The sequence below is a fragment of the Chenopodium album genome, chromosome 4 (assembly GCF_948465745.1).
Source record: "Chenopodium album chromosome 4, dcCheAlbu1.1, whole genome shotgun sequence".
In the NCBI taxonomy this organism is placed as follows: domain Eukaryota; kingdom Viridiplantae; phylum Streptophyta; class Magnoliopsida; order Caryophyllales; family Amaranthaceae; genus Chenopodium; species Chenopodium album.
The window spans coordinates 12396240-12414880 of record NC_137837.1 but is presented as its reverse complement, the minus strand read 5'-3'; the positions used below and the strand labels follow the sequence as shown (position 1 = coordinate 12414880).

The window sequence follows — 18641 nt, the reverse complement described above, 5'->3', positions numbered from 1 at the left end:
GCAAATTATTGACTATAATACGTATTTTTTTTCACTAAAAATTACATATGTTGGGTTCAATATGTACACCCATTGTTAGTATACAATTATACACAGATAGTTGATGTTCTAAATAAGCCTTATAATTAAATCTATTTATTATGGAGATAGTGCTCGAATGTCATTGTGTTGATGATGTTGAAGAGACTGTGGTCAATTGGAAATTTATTTGTATTGAAAGCCAAAAATAATAAATTTCATTTAAGCTTATGTGTCTCCAACCCTTAACTTCCCTTCCACACACAATATACCAAATATCTTCCTTACCACTGACGCAACCTTTAGGATACAAGTCAATTGTACGAATAATTTTATAAGCTGTCCTGTTTGGTCAGACCTACAAATGACTTTTTTTCCATTTATTTTTTTTAACGGTTATTAACATGGCCACTAAGCATAAATGTGGCCATGGTCTACTGCAGACAAGTCATAGAGATAGAGAATGCTAGTACTAGGGTTGGGCTGAGAAAAACTACACGAAAACCCGTTCCTTTACCTTTTCATAAAATAAGGGTACCCGATCCGATAACCATAATAGTTCGGATACCCGTTCCAATAATTTGTTATCGGGTATGGTTACCCACATAAAATAACGATTACCCGTTCCAAACCGATAAACATTTTTTTAAATCCCCCTTAAATCTATTTTTTCCAAAATCTATACTCTTGCTTTAATTCGTAATCACTATATCATATCAATGATTAGTAATCTAATTAATAATTTGGTCAAGATCATGCGGTACTGTTGTTAATATATTGTTAACATATATCATAATAACTCATTTATTAAGTTTAATGATCACTATTGGATCGTTTATTGGGTGTCGGATAACCGTTTTGAAAATCCGAGTACCCGAAGTCTTTGATATGATAATGTGGTATATATTGTTAAGTGCCATATACTAGGTAATAATGTGGTACGAAGTTTGCAAAATTAAATTGAAGAGGTTGTTTTATATTAGGTTACACTTCATTGTGGTCTTTGCCAATTTTTCCTAAACAATTATATATTCCTTGACTCCTTAATATTTTTTTTTCATACAACTTTTGCAACTGCCAAGTGGCGTCTTATTAGGGTTCTTAAATAAAATCCTTTTACTTTGTTTTCCAACAAATTAGTTGATGTCTCTTCAGAGACATCTGATAAAATTGGAACAAATAAGTTGATAAAAGTAAATAAATACAGAAATCGTATATGATACTATTATAGTACATGTGTATAATGTTTACCAGAATGAGACATTGAGACCTGATTTTTTTGTCTGAAAAAATAAGCGCATATTCTTTTGTATACGTACACGTAGATGTTTAAATAATGGAAATAAAAGTAATAATTGTAAAGAACTTTTACGGGCCTGATTTTTATAGTTATAGGAAGCAAGTGTTATTGCTAGTTGCTAACTAATACTTATGTATCTGTCATTTGGTCCAGTTTATTGTATTTTACTCTTTACACATCTATATAGGCTGCAGCCCATTCAAGTGGCCACTTTTGTATTTTTTAAGGCATCCTCATTTCGGATTTGTAAATGTAATGAAACTTTCACACTGGATGAGTGTATGGTTATGAACCGTTACATCTTACAGGTACAACCTGAACAAGTTCTTGCCTCTCCTAAAATTAAAAATTTGACACACACTACCAACAATTAAGTTTTTGAACAAGATCTTTGAATAAACTTAACGTAAACTCCTTAAAACTCATCCGAATTTGTGGAATCTACACAATCTTCCTCTGCAGCTGGGGATTGTATCTGAGGAGGTACATGATGTGCAATTCCCCGATAACAACGCAAATCAGCACGCCTTCTTCTGTCCCTAGTAAAGCCAACAAGTTTGGAAATGTCCTGGCAACATACAAAAATGGAAATGACCACCCCAAAAACTACACAGTATGGTCGTGCATAATTAAAGTCATGGTAAGAAGTTCAAAACAACTCATATTCAGTCGTGATGAAGAAGTTCAAAACAACTTACGTTCAACATTAGACAACCCGGAGGTCCAAAACTGTCCCGTGCTTGTCTTGGGTGTCTCTCACCGTAAGCAACATCTATCAACTATCACACACGGTTGTTATGTTGTTTTACAACTTTGACACAAATGTAGAAATATAACGTACACTTGCAAAGTTTAAGCGACGAAACATACCCCTAATTTCCCATAGTCCCCAGAAATACAACGATCACGCTTCCCAGCAATGCCAATCCGCTTCATGTCCCATGCTTTCAGTCTTGGAAACGTTTCCCAGTTGACAGATTCCACATTCAGTTGGTCAAGGTAAAATATCTGATCAAAAACCATGAAAAATACAACAGAATTCATCATTTTTATCAATTAGAAAGTATTGTTTATCAATTACCAGCTAATAATAGGTTGTGTACTTACAACTATAAAAATAGCACATCCTCCACATCCCAGCAAAACTGTTTGCATAAAACCTTCGCGCAAAGCTTGACACATTGTCCATCAATTTCGTAAGAACCAGATCACACCAATCATACTCGCTACAATCCAGTGCACAGCTTACGGCAGGTAGCAGGTCATGAGCAAGTCTCGGCGATTGAGTTGGACATAAAACCATTTGTAGTGCAATAATCAAGAATAATGTCTTGAACTCTTCTTCTTGTTCCTCTTCAAAGTAACATTCTAGATTATCCATCATCTCCACCGTTACAGGAATGCCAACTGAAGTGTATGTCCTGCCAAAAAGTGTTGCTGGTTTCGTCTCCCATGCTCTACCGTACTTTAATATTATGCTTTGAACCTTTGCACGTACGTTGTCTGACATATCTTTTGTTGATGGTACCTGCTTTGTTCCACATGGGATTCCCAATATCCAACGAACTTGATTCTTTGAAAAGGGGAACACATGGCCATCTGGACCAATAAACAACTTACTCATGGGATCAATTCTGGTCATACACCAATATGCTAATTGTCGTGGCAAGTGCATATGATGGGAAGCAAAATGTAGTAGTCCACTAAAACCCATATCACATACCCATCTTGTCCTCCTTTCATTAAATTTTTGGCATATTCTGCCGAACGACTCAACCCGACAGTTCATGTTTGGAGGCTGACACAATTGTAGCATATGTTTTAATTTTATTTAAAACGAGAAAATAAACTTTGTACTTTGGCATTATGGTATATGAACTCTATCTTAAAAAGGAGCTTACCCTCCGAATAGAACTGGAATATTGATGTATCACAAGCCCTCTCTCTTTCACAAACCCACCAACACTTAAAGAGTTATCCTATTCAAATAGTACACCTCGTTAGTTTTATTGTATAAACAGCACATCAGCGCCACATAAGACCAAACCATGCTCTAATTAGTTCACTACCTTAAACAAAGCAGGGTATATGTCTACTGTTTTCTGCGCCATACCAAGGGGTGCTTGCTGCAATAGCAAATTAGATACATAAGTGCCTAAAGGATATATGTAAATTGTGAACAGACATTCAGCTTCATACCTATCTATTGATATAAAAGACGATCAATCAATACAATTATATATCGATACTAAGTTCAGCTGTCCATATGTCATAGAAATTCAGCTTCTACTTTGTATATGAAAGTTAACATAATGTCCTATCAAGATTGAATAATTCCCAGTGTCTCATCATCTAACCTTATCAATTAAATTTTTTTTAAAATTAACACAGGTAATGGAAAAAAATTTCCTAATAAGCGATTTTAAAAATTAACACAGGTAATGGAAAAAATTGGAATTCAACTAACATTTACCTCATCTAACTGGAATTGAATCCCCCCAGAAGTTTAGCATCTACCATAGCAATTGTAATTTCCTAATAAACAATTTAATAAATTACAAATTGTCGTGAAAGAAAAATTTAATTAAACTAACCTTTACTTCATCCGATTCTATAATATGACTGGTACCCTGCGGGAGGAGGTCATACCCCATACACTTGGTTATAGATCGGCAGCGCTTACCCAATTCGATATTGACCATGAGTACCTACAGACAGGCGAAGGTGTAATGAACACGATGTTTGTTTGATACTTATACTTAAGAAGTGAATAGCATACTTTAGATGACATGATTTACCTGGAGGTGAAACCCGAGTATGAGCTCCCAGGGATGAAAGAAGCGAATTCTCCAATGTCAAAACTAGACTTCTTGAGGAAGATGAAGTTTGTAACCCTAACCCAAGAGAGTTTGGTGGGGACATAAAGTATACGGTAGTTGGGGGTGGACAACGGAGATACGTAACGGAGTACATGACCTGTATGCATGACGTGGATATCCTTACACGTCACGAGGTACAGCTATGCAGCGAGGGACGAGTAAATGACAACATACTCCCTCATTAAAGTACATGAAATTACGATACTAGGCTTAGATGTACGAGTTAAAACAATCATGAAGATGAACTTGATTTTTCCGAAAAAAAAAGTCATCCCCAAGGCATCAACGAAGACAATGACTTTCGATGTTGGCTCCTCATCTTCTTGGCGTGGTATTTCGGCGTTGTATCAAATCAATTGTCGTGGCGTGGCATGGCATGGCAGCTCCCTCTAGTGTGGCATTAGTCGTGGCGTATGGCGGCTCCCTCTACTGTGGCATCGTTTGAGTCTTGTGGTGTGACGACTTCCCCATGCTATTGATGTCAAGAAAATGGTGCTCCTCCATGGCTCCATGGCGGGTGCCGGTTCGATACCTTCAAGTAGTAGCTCCATAGTATCATGGACTAAGAATGAATTCTCCTTTCTCACGTTTGGATATTCAATGGCAAAATATAAACTTCACCAAGGTCCTATATTTATAGGATAAATTTGATGGAGTTAACAAACTCTTGACAAGATAGACTTGGTATATATTGAACTTATCAAGTTGTTGAGTAATACGTGAGTTGGCTTGAATGTTTCAGCTTGAATGTTTCAAAACTTATCTTTCATTATTCCTCTTGTTTTATAATGAAACACACACACACACACACACACACAAAAAAAAACAAAACAAAAAACAAAAGAGAGAGAGATAAAGCCAAGCATTTCGTCATTCTCGTAGGTGTTGGAAGAATGAGTTTGTTACATTGTAACATGAAAACTCAGCTCATAAGAGCATTATCATTTTCTTTCAAAAAAAAAAAAAAAGGTTTCGAGTCCGATCACGATCAAACACTCCAAATCGTGTCTGTGACCGATCTCGAAGGGGGCAATTTGTAGGCACGAAAAATTTATATAAGTGCCACATCGGATATTATATGGGTCAAAAGTCAATTTGTTGACTTAATGGTTTGACTATTTATTTAAAATTAATTATTTTAGGTGAAATAATATAAATTAGCCCATTTTAATTATTTTGATTAAATTGTTCATTTAATAGTAAAAGCCTATTTAAATGGGTTAAGCTACATAAATGAGTCAAGATTACCAAGTCAAAAGCCCAACTTTATTGTACATTAAACCCTAACCCTAGGGTGTCTTACTTTATAAATAGAGACTCTCTAATTCATTTGAAGGGGGGGGGGACCTAAAAAGAGAAGAGAACAACCAAGAGAGGAAAACTAGAGAGAAAACAAAGAGAATCAAGATACAGAGAAAACCTCTCAAATACTCTAAATCTCTCCAGAGAAAACCCCTCATCAAATACTCTAAACCATTTTAGAGAAAACATCTCAAAGCCTAGAAGAAGAACAACAAGCATTCGACGTGTCGTTCTATTCTAGAAGATCACCCGTGGAAGAGATCAAGCCTCGACGGCCCTCAACACGAAGGAAAGAAGAACCTCAAATCATCAAGAACATCACCGGTTCAGCCTCTACATCAAAAAATCATTGATCGAGATGAAGCCTCATCGGCCCTCAATCAAGAATACAAGTCAAAGGTCTACATCAACAACAAGTCAAAGGTCTACATCAATATAAGTCAAAGTTCTGCATCAAATCTTTGATCGAGATCAAGCCTCGACGGCCCTCATTCAAGAATCAAGTCAATTTGTGAATTACGTCAAAGTCAAAGTGGAGATCGAATCAGAGGAGCAGATTAGAGATTGTACACTAAATTATCAAATTAATAAAATTAATTCTTTGTTGCATTTATTTTGAATCTATATTTTACAGATTTAAAATTTGTGTTTACAATTAGTTAAAAATTTGTAGAAAATGGGCAAGTAGAAGTCATTTAGGCCTTATTTAGGCTATTTAGGATGAAAATGCAACCTTAAACTTAGTAAAATGCTCTTTTTCTGTGATTTCAAGGCTTAGCCACCTATAACTAAGTATAATTGACATGTTATGAGAAAGAACATGGTCATTAGTTAAAAAATGTAGAAAATGGGCAAGTAGAAGTCATTTAGGCCTTATTGGGCTATTTAGGACGAAAATGCGACCTTAAACTTAGTAAAATGCTCTTTTTCTTTGATTTCAAGGCTTAGCCACCTATAACTAAGTATAATTGACATATTATGAGAAACAACATGGTCATTAGTTAAAAAATGTAGAAAATGGGCAAGTAGAAGTCATTTAGGCCTTATTTAGGCTATTTAGGATGAAAATGCGACCTTAAACTTAGAAAAATGCTCTTTTTCTGTGATTTCAAGGCTTAGCCACCTATAAATAAGTATAATTGACATGTTATGAGAAATAACATGGTCATTAGTTAAAAAAATGTAGAAAATGGGCAAGTAGAAGTCATTTAGGCCTTATTTAGGCTATTTAGGATGAAAATGCGACCTTAAACTTAGTAAAATGCTCTTTTTCTGTGATTTCAAGGCTTAGCCACCTATAACTAAGTATAATTGACATGTTATGAGAAAGAACATGGTCATTTGTTTAAAAATTTAGAAAATGGGCAAGTAGAAGTCATTTAGGTCTTATTTAGGCTATTTAGGATGAAAATGCGGCCTTAAACTTAGTAAAATGCTCTTTTTCTGTGATTTCATGGCTTAGCCACCTATAAATAAGTATAATTGACATGTTATGAGAAAGAACATGTCATTAGTTAAAAAAATGTAGAAAATGGGCAAGTAGAAGTCATTTAGGTCTTATTTAGGCTATTTAGGATGAAAATGCGACCTTAAACTTAGTAAAATGCTCTTTTTCTGTGATTTCATGGCTTATCCACCTATAACTAAGTATAATTGACAAGTTATGAGAAAGAACATGTCATTAGTTAAAAAATGTAGAAAATGGGCAAGTAGAAGTCATTTAGGCCTTATTTAGGCTATTTTGGACGAAAATGCGACCTTAAACTTAGTAAAATGCTCTTTTTCTTTGATTTCAAAGATTAGCCACCTATAAATAAGTATAATTGACATATTATGAGAAACAACATGGTCATTAGTTAAAAAATGTAGAAAATGGGCAAGTAGAAGTCATTTAGGCCTTATTTAGGCTATTTAGGATGAAAATGCGACCTTAAACTTAGTAAAATGCTCTTTTTCTGTGATTTCATGGCTTAGCCACCTATAACTAAGAATAATTGACTTGTTATGAGAAAGAACATGGTCATTAGTTAAAAAATGTAGAAATTGGGCAAGTATAAGTCTTTTAGGCCTTCTTTTAGACCGTTTTGACCTAAGTATTTAATTTTTTACATATTTATTACTACTCACATGTTTGCCTTAACTAATTTAATTTAGGAAAAATGGAAAAGAAAAATCCAACCTTTGCACTTTTTCCTTACAAAAATCCAACCTTCATTTTATTCCTCAAAAATCCAACCTTTATATCCCACCTTCTCCAACAGATCCATTTTACCAGTGACCTGATAAATAGGTTTAAAAAGATTTTTTTTTTTTCTCTACTTTTCCCTTCTCACTCCTCTTCTTTTCCTCTCCTCTCTCCTCAAACAAAACCACCAACCCCACCTCCGCCACCATCGCCACCACCACCACCGCTCTTCACCGCCGTTTCACCTCTCCTCCCCTCCCTCACTCTCATTCTCCCTCTTTATCTCTCTCTCACCTCCTCCTCCATGGATCAACCTTCACACTCGGCTCTAGCGATATGGAAGAAATCAAAAAATTGGGCCGTGTTTCAAGCAGGTGAGGGAGGTTTTTAGGGGCTAGGTTCAGGTAGTGAGGGTTTAGGGGGGTGAGGGGATTCGACGGTGGTTGACGTGACAAAAAAGGGGAGGTGCAGTGACGGGAATTAAGGGAAGATTTCTGATTTGGAGTTGCGGGGCTGGGCGATTTGCTGGGTTTGGGTTTGGAGTTGGTGGCGGGGCGGTGGATTTGGTGGCTAGGCGTGTGTGTTGGTGGCGGGGCAGTGGAGTTGGTGGCTGGGCGTTTTTATTGGTGGTTGGGCGTGTATGTTGGTGGCAGGGGAAGGTGGTGGTGGTGTGCGTTGGGTTCCGGTGGGCGGTGGGCGCGCAGGGGAGGGAGAGGGAGAGGGAGTGGTGGCAGGGGAGGGAGGGGGAGAAGGAGTGGTGGCAGGGGAAGGTGGTGGTGTCGTGGTGGTGGTAGGGGAAGGTGGTGGTGTTCTTACTCAGTCCGGCGAAAGTTTTTTTTTTCATTTTCTTTTAATTAATTTTGTTTTTTAATAATTAAAAAAATAATTAACCAATTAGTAGCTGACACGTGTCATACAACTTAGAAAAACCGGTCATCAACAGGTAATGGATCTGTTGGAGAAGATGGGGTATAAAGGTTGGATTTTTAAGGAATAAAATAAAGGTTGGATTTTTGTAAGGAAAAAGTGCAAAGATTGGATTTTTCTTTTTCCATTTTTCCTTTAATTTATTCTAACATAATTTATATATATATTTCAAGTTTTGCAAGGTGCAAAAGGGAGATCCATTAACAAGCAAGGACCTTAATGAAGTTCGAGACATGTTGGCATCTTTCATCACCTTCAATTTGTAAATGTGACATCATTTTGAATTTATACTTTGTTAATTATTAACTTTTAGACTACAATATTGACTAGTTAGTATTGTTTGTATTTATGTATATCACACTTTATTTGTTGTATTGCATTTGGTTTTTAATTATTAATGTCTAAATATATATTTTTAATTCTTGTTATGATTATTAATAATAATTATATTATGGCAGAATTTATAGCAATAATATGGCAGAATATTATAGCAGGATCAGTTGCAGGAATAATTGCAGGCAAAACGAAAAAAAAAATAAGAAAAAAAAAAATTACATCCCTATTGTTGCCACCTGTTTACCGGTTCAAACCGGTGGCCAAAGTCAGTCTTCCAATCCAAAAAAAAACGCGCCATTACATTGCCACCGGTTAACCGGTGGCCATAAGGACTTTTGCCACCGGTTTTGAACCGGTGGCCTTGCGTTGGTTTATTGCCACCCCCAAATGACCACCGGTTCAAAACCGGTGGCAATGGGGGGTTTCAACCGGTGGCTATTACATATTTTCGCCTAGTGTATAACCTTCACCCTGTGAACGGTTTACAAGTTCCTAAAAACTTGTTGGCGACTCTTTTACTCTATCTTCTTCCCTTTTGGACGCCACCGTACTTAAGTGTATGATCACAGTGGGGTTCAAGCTGGGGGTTAACGCTTGAAATTTATTCCCTACAGGAAGCAAATAAAAAAAATTACTTAACAATGGTGGAGATATAGACTCATAAGACTGAAGATTACGAATCATAGTAGTAAATTAAAGATTTTGGTGGGAAAATAAGATGAATATTTGGTGGGAAAAGTATTGAAGCAGCTAAGCAATTTAGGCGCCTACTTCGGTAACTGCAAATTGCATTTTTTTTTTATTATTTTTTTTTATAAAGTTAGTGGAAGATTGAAGGCTATCAACCGTTGATATATATGAAGGGTTGTGATAAGCCCAACTCTACGTGGTAGAGTTTTCCTCCAACTCTAGAGGATCCGGACGCTATTGCCAATGTTTGCTACAGTGGTAATAAAAGAAGTTGATAAAGTTTGGGATGTGCGGCAAGGCCAGGTTCGAACCAATAATAGAAAGATGTAAAGTAATTAAAATTTCTCTATTACACTTAATAATAAAGATGTTTTTGTGATTTTACAAATTATTTACCGACTATGGAGTATTTTAACTGTAAGATTTTTAATTGAATTATTTTTTATGCGTATAATATATCTTATTAATTGTTTTATGAACAAGTTCTCAGTCAAATGTATGCTTATTCAAAATCAGATTTTCAAATAATATGAAGCATAACAATGTGCTAACACATTGCATAGCATCAAAAAAATCAACCGGCTTATTATTTTGCTAATCGTTTTTTGGAGGATTTTTCAATATAAAATCCCTAAAATAAAGCTCGGTTTTAATTTTAGTTTTAAATGTTTTAAACAACTATGCGTTACTCCGTATTGCGCTACCCTGATTGAAAATCCTAGATCCGCCACTGGTACTATATATCTCACCACGTCACAAGTTCGAGCCCCACTAACCTAGTGACTTTGAGGTCACAAGTTCGAGTCCCACTAACTACAAAATGCTTGGGAGTAGGGGGATTCCCTTACCTCCTCCCTCTACTCTCAAGCGCTACCTACGGAGTTGATTGGACTGACTAAACCTGTGAGTAGATCTGGTTATTGGGCGGGTTAGGTCAGGGTTGGTGCGGGTCGGGTAAAAAAGGGTCTCATTTTTTAGGGTCAATATCGGGTCTAGTCAATGCGGGTCGCGGGTCAATAACGGGTCGATAATGGGTGGGCCTACAAAATATCAATTGAAATAAAGATTGGACAACCATTATTAAGTATATATATTTTATTTTTTTTACTAGCCATTATTAAGTATATATGAATACAAATTTATCTATGTAATTATTTTTATCAATTAAATTGAAAAAAATATATTTGGCCTTATATTGTCCCTATCCAATAAGGACCATGTCCATTAAAGGCCATATCCATTAAAAGCCCTTTATGTTTGGCCCTAACCTTATTATCATTAGGCTACCCTACCCAATAACCACCTCTGTGAGAGATGCCAGTTTAGTAGGGTCCTTCATGTTATCTTTAAATAAAAATTACAATACTAACTTGAAAGGATTCTGACAAGTACCTACATGAATCTATACTTCGTGTAAAATTGGAGCATTTATTAAATCTATTAAGGGTCAATTTGATATATAAGTATATAATAATGTATAGTTGATACAGAGTATTAGTTAATAACTAGTGTGTCACTGAGGTGTTGCTCGGGGTGTTACTTTGAGTATTTTTTTAAATTTTTTTATAAAAAGTGTTTGAAGTATTAATGATTGAGAATGTAATGTTGAATATTGAAAAGAATATAAAGAATAATATGCGTCTCTTTGTTTTTAAGTTTGGATACAATTTTGTATTCTGCATTTAAATACATTTATGCAGAATAATAAAGCATAAATTATTGATGGTAAGATAGTAAGATATGTCGTGGTGTAATTTCATGAGGTTAGGAGTTCAAACCTCTTTATTAGGATAGTATTGACATGGCATATAAACATTTTTAGGAACACGATGAGCTCTTTTCCGGTCGGATTTTTAACCCCAAATCCAAACACACATGCATTCAACAAAAACTCTAGCTAGTGTAAAGCTGACCAAAACACACAATAATACTTGTAGCCAAATTGTCCCAATTTACAAACTACAGCATGTGTGGTAGTGTGTCATTTCGTATATCTACCTAATTAACCCAACCATTGAGGAAGCTAAGCTTAAGAGGTCTTCGCTTTTGTTAGAGAAGCCAAGGAAGCGACTTGTATAATTATTGAAGATATTGAAACTAGCTAGGGATTTCACATTTGTGCCATATCTTGTACGTCAATTATGAAAGGGTGTTTGGTGTCCTAGGTCGGAGAAAAATGGGAACTGGAGGTTTCAACGTTAACCTAGGGTTGCATACCTAAATATATAGTCGTATATAAGTACTCAGTTTTAACATTTTTCACCTTTTGGATACTCTTAAATTTTTTTTTACCTTTTAGGTACTCAAAGGCATATTCAGGTCAATATTTAACCAAAGGTGAGTTAAAAACTGAGTACCTAAGTTACACGAGGGACTAGGGTTGTGCAGAGTACGGTCTAGACCGCACCAAACCGCAATTTTGCGGTTTGGTGCGGTTTGCGGTTTTCAAATTTGACCAAACTGCGGTTTTGCGGTTTGGTGCGGTTTCAAAAAAATTTCAAACCAAACTGCACCGCAAACCGCAATTTAATGCAAAGACTCTTATATGGAAAGAAGACTCTTATATTGTATTTATATGTACTGAATTGTGTGGGTCATTATTAAGAAAACCAAAGTTTTCCTTTCTTATTACTCTCCGTTTCTTGTGCTTTGGAGTTGTAATGGAGTGGTTGTGGTTTACTTAATGATTTTGCTCCATGTTTGCCTTGGCATGTTACTGGGTCACTATTAACATTGAAGTAAAGCACTACTTCTTTATTGAATTATTTGCATAGTTGTACAGTTTTCAAGTAAAAATTTCATAACAAAAGATTAGCAAATAATCATTATTTGTGAGGTGAAAAAATTATGGAAAAACCGCAAACCGCACCGCACCAAACCGTATTTTGCGATGCGGTTTGGTGCGGTTTGAATAGAATTGCGGTTTGAAAAAATCACAAACCGCAATTTTGCAGTTTGGTGCGGTTTGAGATCTAAACCGCACCAAACCGCACCGTGCACAGCCCTACATGGGACCCACTTTAAAAAAAACCTCCTAAAAACTGAGTACCCTTGTATACGTGGGATCCACTTAAAAAAATTCTCTAGGATGATGAAAAAACTCAGTCCCCTATTAATTACGTCTGATGCTGATTTGATGGCGGCGCATAGGATTGGCACACGTGTTCCTTGGGGAGTGGGATCTTGCAGTTCAAGCTACTCAATTATGTGGCTAAAATTAAAACGCAGCGTTTGGAATACCAAGGGTCTTTTTTTTATTCTGATTTAGGCGCCATTTCTCCCATTTCTCATTTGTTCCTCTGTTCATCTTCTCAAATTCTCTCTGCAAGCTTGAATATTCTTCTGATTTGGGGGCTTCCAAAAGTGGTAATTTGCACTACATTGTTGAAGATTGTTGAGGTAAGCATATTGTACTTCTATTGTTGTGTTTTTTTTTTTTTTTTTTTTTGCGAAATTGTTCAATTTTTCGAATGGGTATATTTTGGTATTAGGGTATGGAATTTTTTTCCAATTCTGTGGTTCAATTATGCGAATATGTGTGTAATTTATATGGTGGGTGTGCTAAAATGGGTTATGTGTTTGGTGCGTGTTTGATTTAGGCTGCCTTAGTTCGTCAGATTTGTGTTGGTTAGGGTTTTGATAAAAACAGAGTCTTAGTGTTAGAGATTAAAGAAGTTGTTGTCTTTGGTGATTGTAGGAGTAAAATGGATGGTCTTGAGGATGCTCACCCTTACACCTTAAAGTCCTTCGTGTCCATGTTTTCCCAAGACTTGATGCTTCTTCTACGGCTGTGGCCTCTAACACCTGAAGGAGGTGGAGGGAAATGATTCGTTTTGGCCTAAAGGAGGCAAACCCTGTGTTAGGGATGGAGCAGATTATGGTGCTTCATGTGTTCCCCCAAACTTACATGTGGAGAGCAGATTGAGGCTGGTAGGGTTTGTATGGACTGGTGGAGGATGGTCCATAAGCGGAGGATGGTGGCCTACCGTCACTTCTACAACTTCAACGCCCAGCGAGGCTGTGAAGCTGCTGACCTCGTTGACAATGGAGGTCATGACTTTTGGGCTCACATGACTGGTGATTGGACAGCCTATTGTGATGGCTTCCCTTGTTTGTTTGGGGAGGACTTGATGTAGGTGTAGGGGGTTGGGGTTGTAGGGGTTAGCATTTTGGGGTTGTAAAGCTAACTTAGATGGGGGCTGGAATTTTTTTGCTTGTTGCCCTTAGGATGTTTAAGTTTCATGTTTATGTTCTTGTTGTCAATGCTAGGTGACATTGTGAGAATGTCCCTTTTTGTAACACAATTGTCACAGCATTGACAACTAATTGCTTCAAATGATGATCCTTGTAATAGAAATTATGATTATGAAATGAATGAAAGTTGGTTTAGTTTCTCTGAAATTTTTATTGTAGCACATCTTGTTGTTAAATGGTTTATGTACAATGATGTGTTATTGTTTTTAGTACATGTGAAATGTTTTTTGGTTATGCTTAGTATGTCATCTTTGGTAATGTACCTAAAAATGAACTCAACAATGTTTTGTAGACATGGCTGGTGACATTTCACCTTGCATTATACTTCATCATGGTGAGCAATGGCAGAGTACTTCATCATATGTGGGTGGGCAAGTGAAATTTTTCAATGAGTTGGATCTTGACTTTGATGGTACATATCTCAAAAACTTAATCAACTTATTAGGTTATTCAAATGTCATCAAATTGCACTATTGTGATCCTTTGAAAAATCTGTCAAATGGTATAAGGTTTTTATCATATGATGGTACCACATTCACTAAGTTCAAGAGTCTTCTGTTTAAGTACAAAATAATTGATGTTTTCACTGAATATGATAATGACATCAGGGTAGGGTTTAACATAGGGTCTAGTAGTGGTTATGTGTCTAATAAAAGGGAAATGACCTAAAACACACTGAAGTAGAGGATAGTGAACTTTTGACCTCTTTGACAGAGCCTGATACCATTTTATTTGATGAGGATATGGGTTTAGGGGATGAAATAGACTATGATGAGGAGGGGAGTGATAATGATGATGCTGAAGTGAAGGATGATAGGGCTAAGTTGAGGGAAGATGCAGATCTTGAGAATCAGTTCACTCAAGAAATAGAGTCTTTGAATAGGTTAGCTGAAAGGTCAGGTGATGGCCCCATTGACAGTAATAGTGATGAGGATGATGAGTCAAACTCTGACCTAGATTCACCACCCCAATCTGACACAGAAGAGAAATGTGGGTACTTGTTACCAAAGGCTAAGAAGAGTAAACCAGTAAGACTGAAATTCAACCTCAATAAGCCACTTAGGGACAGGGCAGAAATACAGTCACCTTTCTACTTGGGGCAGGAATTTGAAAATGTTGTAGCACTAAGGGCAGCTATTACTTCATATTGTGTTAGTGTGGGGAGGGATGTTTAGTACTCCAGAAATGATAAGAAAAGAATTGGGGTAAAATGCAAAGGTAGAGAATGCAAATGGTATTTATGGGCATCAATTGAAGGGGGCAAAGGGACAATGATAGTGAAAACCGATTATCCTGATCATAACTGTGGAAGGGTAGCTAAGGTCAGAAAGATTAGAGCTTCCTGGATTGCTAAGCATTACCATTCCAAATTTAATGTGAACCCTTATATGAAGTGCCAAGAAATTGTTGACACTGTGTGGGCTGAATGGGGTGTTAAAATTAGTCTGTGGATGGCACTTAAAGCAAGGAGATCAGCACAGAAACTTATTATGGGAGAATATAAGGAACAGTATTCCCTCTTACATAGATATGCTAAGGAAATCCTTAGATCTAACCCAAACAACACTATCAAGTTCAAACTGAACAACAATGTGTTTGAGAGAGCTAGTGTATGTGTGCTTTGATGCTTTGAAGAAAGGGTTTCTGGCTGGTTGTAGGCCATTTTTTTGGTTTAGATGGATGCTTCTTGAAAGGCCCATTTGGTGGGCAGTTGCTTGTGGCTGTTGGTAGGGATGGAAACAACCAAATGTTTCCAATTTCCTGGGCTTGTGTGGAAATAGAGAACACAGAAACTTGGACTTGGTTTCTGGAGCTTTTGGCTGATGACTTGGAAACTGCAAATGGCCAGGGATATACTATTATGTCTGATCAACAAAAAGGGTTGTTGAGGGCTATTTCAGACATATGGCCTAGTGCTGAGACAAGGGTGTGTGCAAGGCATGTCTATTGCAATTTTAGGCAAGTTTTTGGAGGGAGTTTGGAGTACAGAATTGGGTTTTGGAGAATAGCAAAATCCACTACTGAAAACAGATTCCAGCTGAATTGGGAATTGTTCAATAAGATCTCAGCCAAAGCAGGGCAAGATTTACTCAAGAGGAACTACAAGAAGTGGGTTAGGGCATACTTCACACCACAGTCAACATGTGACAGCATTGACAACAACATGAATGAAGTGTTCAATGCATACATTCTGTCAAGTAGGCATAAGCCTATTATCACAATGTTTGAGGATATAAGGGAAAGCCTAATGGAGAGGCTTCACAAGAAAAGGGACTACATTGCCAACAAAGAGATCACCATCTGCCCTAGAATCAAGAGCAGACTAGAGAAGTCTAAAATAGATGCAAGGGGGTGGTCTGCATTTTGGGATGGTCACTACTGCTATGGGGTCAGGGAAGGAGCAACATAGACTAGATAGGTTGTCAGTCTGCTGGAGAAGACCTGCAGCTGTAATGCATGGCAACTTAGTGGTGTGCCATGCCACCATGCTGTGGCAGTCATATGGAAGGCAATAGAACACCCTGAGCATTATGTGTCTGACTGGTTCAGCAAAGACACTTATCTGATGGCTTATGCCTTCCCATTAGAGCCCTTAAATGGTCCTCTACAGTGGCCTGAGTCACTATATGACACAATTCAAGCACCACCAGTGAAAAAAAATACAGAACAGGCCTACAACAAAAAGAAAACCTCACTTGGTGAGGCTGAGGGCATCAAATTGTCCAAAAAGGGACAAACTCACAAGTGCAGCAACTGTGGACAGCAAGGGCACAACAAACTGAAATGCCCTATGCCATTGAAGGAGTCTGCCCCACCTAAGTCAGGCAAGAGGAAACAACCACAACACCCCCCTAATGAGGCCACTCCAACCACCCAACAAAGTCAAGCAAATCTGCTTATGCATCAGAGGGGTGTGAGAGTCTATACTTACCCCAATGGCTACATGAGAGCAGCTCAGGTGACATAACCTACCTAACTTGCTTTATAAATCAAAACAACAACATTTACAATATAATTCTTCTTTATTGATCATTTTTGCAGCAAGTTTATACAACCCAAGCATCTCATCAGTCACAATCCAACAGTGGTTCAACTACTACAACAGTGAGGATGTACTAAGCCAGGTAAATTTTTACTTGTATATAAAAATTAGACATATAATTACAATTATACATAAGATAATAATTCTGTAAAAAGAAATGGAAATCTACATCTTGTAGTTCATTTTCTGCAGCATCTAATTAATTTGAATCGATTTGATCATTTCACAGTTAGATATTCTTCTAGCCACCCTCCTATTACTTCTGCAAAAATTATTTATTGTTGCCATTTCTTTTTTCCTTGCAGGGCTTGGACAGGGGAGAATGTGTGAATTAGCTTCAAATAATTATTTTGTTTAACCAATTAAGTTCCTGTTATTTTGTCTAGTATGCTGTTGTAGTTGCAACGGCTACTTTTTGGGATTTAATTATGTATTTGTATTTGCAAGGAAATATTCAAGGCCTTGCTTAATTTGTCAGAAGAGACTGTGTTTTTTGGAATTAAAATTCAATGAAGGGACTGAGTTTTTGCTGCTTTTATTTAGCTAAGGTACTATGTTTTATTCCGGTGGGTTTATATCGGGTTAACTTACCGATTTTCTAACTAGAGTACCTAAAAGGTGAAAAAAAAAACTTAGAGTACCCAAAAGGTGAAAAATGTTAAAACTGAGTACTCACTTTTGTACTTAACTCAGTAAAAGAGAGAAGCACATGTAAAGAGAATTGCAGAGAGAAACAAATTAGTTTTGTGCCATGCATTTTCTAAACTCTAAGCAACTAGCCACACAAGAACATTAAAAGGCAGGAGCTCATATTTGACCCTTGACCATCTTTATTTGCTCTAATGGTTGGGCTACCATATTAAATCCTATAGTGACCCTTAAGATAAAGACCATCTTTATAGCATTTTCTAAAACTTGGTCCCTTTATATTTGCTCCATTGGCATTATGTGGATTAAAATTTAAAAAATTTGATCAAAATTACCGTTTATCTATAAGAGAATAGTCATGTATGATTATTATATTAGATTCATCTCATTATATATTTTATTAGATGCGTCTTGGAGACTGTTAAAAGTCAAATGGGGCAAAAAAAATAGGGACAAGAGTGTTAAAACTAAAAGTGTCAAAACCCTTTAAAATATAGCCTATTTTCGTTGTAATTGGATTGGCCAACACTGTTGTCACTTGTCTCATAACAACCTAAAAATTATGTCGTCAAATCATTTACCGCAATTATTATAAACCCGAAAACTCATCAATTAACAATATTTTTTGGTGTTTAGAGAGCCACAAGGGCGGGGGTGAGAATCGATCCCAGGATCTCCTGAAATCGGGAGGGAAGCTCTAACCACTTGAGCTATCCATCACTCTCATCAATTAACAATATTCAATGTACAATATAATCTCATTTAAAACACACAATCCAGTACCAAATCAAGCAAATTAGGCCAAATTCCAATCCAGATAGACCGACCGTACATAAACATTATGACATAATATTCCCAAATCATTCCTTACCTATTATAAAAAATATACACATCTCCAACATGATCACAATTTCCTAATTTGTCATTCACACAAACACAATCCAAACATTGAGACCCCCAATTTTTTTTTTTAATTTTTTCAATCAGACAAAAATTATAACCGTATAATATAAAGTATATTTATACATTGTCTCTGACCCAAAGCAAACAGTTTTTCTT

At 36.6% G+C, this 18641-nt stretch overlaps 2 protein-coding genes across 2 annotated transcripts; one reads left to right on the top strand and one right to left on the bottom strand.

The window, feature by feature from the left end:
* Positions 1–1516: 1516 nt before the first annotated feature.
* LOC145626707 (uncharacterized) lies at positions 1517–4459 on the bottom strand. The gene is made up of 7 exons (XM_081679169.1): positions 4117–4459; positions 3913–4026; positions 3388–3444; positions 3220–3297; positions 2189–3116; positions 2017–2097; positions 1517–1886 (listed from the first exon to the last, which is right to left on the bottom strand). Exons 2-5 carry the CDS (start codon positions 4018–4020, stop codon positions 2403–2405), a joined length of 957 nt encoding a protein of 318 aa, XP_081535295.1. The 5' UTR covers positions 4021–4026; positions 4117–4459; the 3' UTR covers positions 1517–1886; positions 2017–2097; positions 2189–2402.
* Positions 4460–15162: 10703 nt separating this feature from the next.
* Positions 15163–16301, top strand: LOC145627668 (uncharacterized). Its single transcript, XM_081680028.1, has 2 exons — positions 15163–15501; positions 15603–16301. Exons 1-2 carry the CDS (start codon positions 15163–15165, stop codon positions 16299–16301), a joined length of 1038 nt encoding a protein of 345 aa, XP_081536154.1.
* The last annotated feature ends 2340 nt before the right edge of the window (positions 16302–18641 follow it).

Bases quoted from the DNA above. Each gene is read 5' to 3' on its own strand.
- LOC145626707 (XM_081679169.1), bottom strand. From the start codon at position 4,020: ATGGTCAATATCGAATTGGGTAAGCGCTGCCGATCTATAACCAAGTGT. The intron at 3,298-3,387 runs GTAGTGAACTAA...CTATTTGAATAG, and splicing joins TATACCCTGCTTTGTTTAAG to GATAACTCTTTAAGTGTTGG. The intron at 3,117-3,219 runs GTAAGCTCCTTT...CAATTGTGTCAG, and splicing joins ATTCCAGTTCTATTCGGAGG to CCTCCAAACATGAACTGTCG.
- LOC145627668 (XM_081680028.1), top strand. From the start codon at position 15,163: ATGATAGTGAAAACCGATTATCCTGATCATAACTGTGGAAGGGTAGCT. The intron at 15,502-15,602 runs GTATGTGTGCTT...TTTGGTGGGCAG, and splicing joins ATGTGTTTGAGAGAGCTAGT to TTGCTTGTGGCTGTTGGTAG.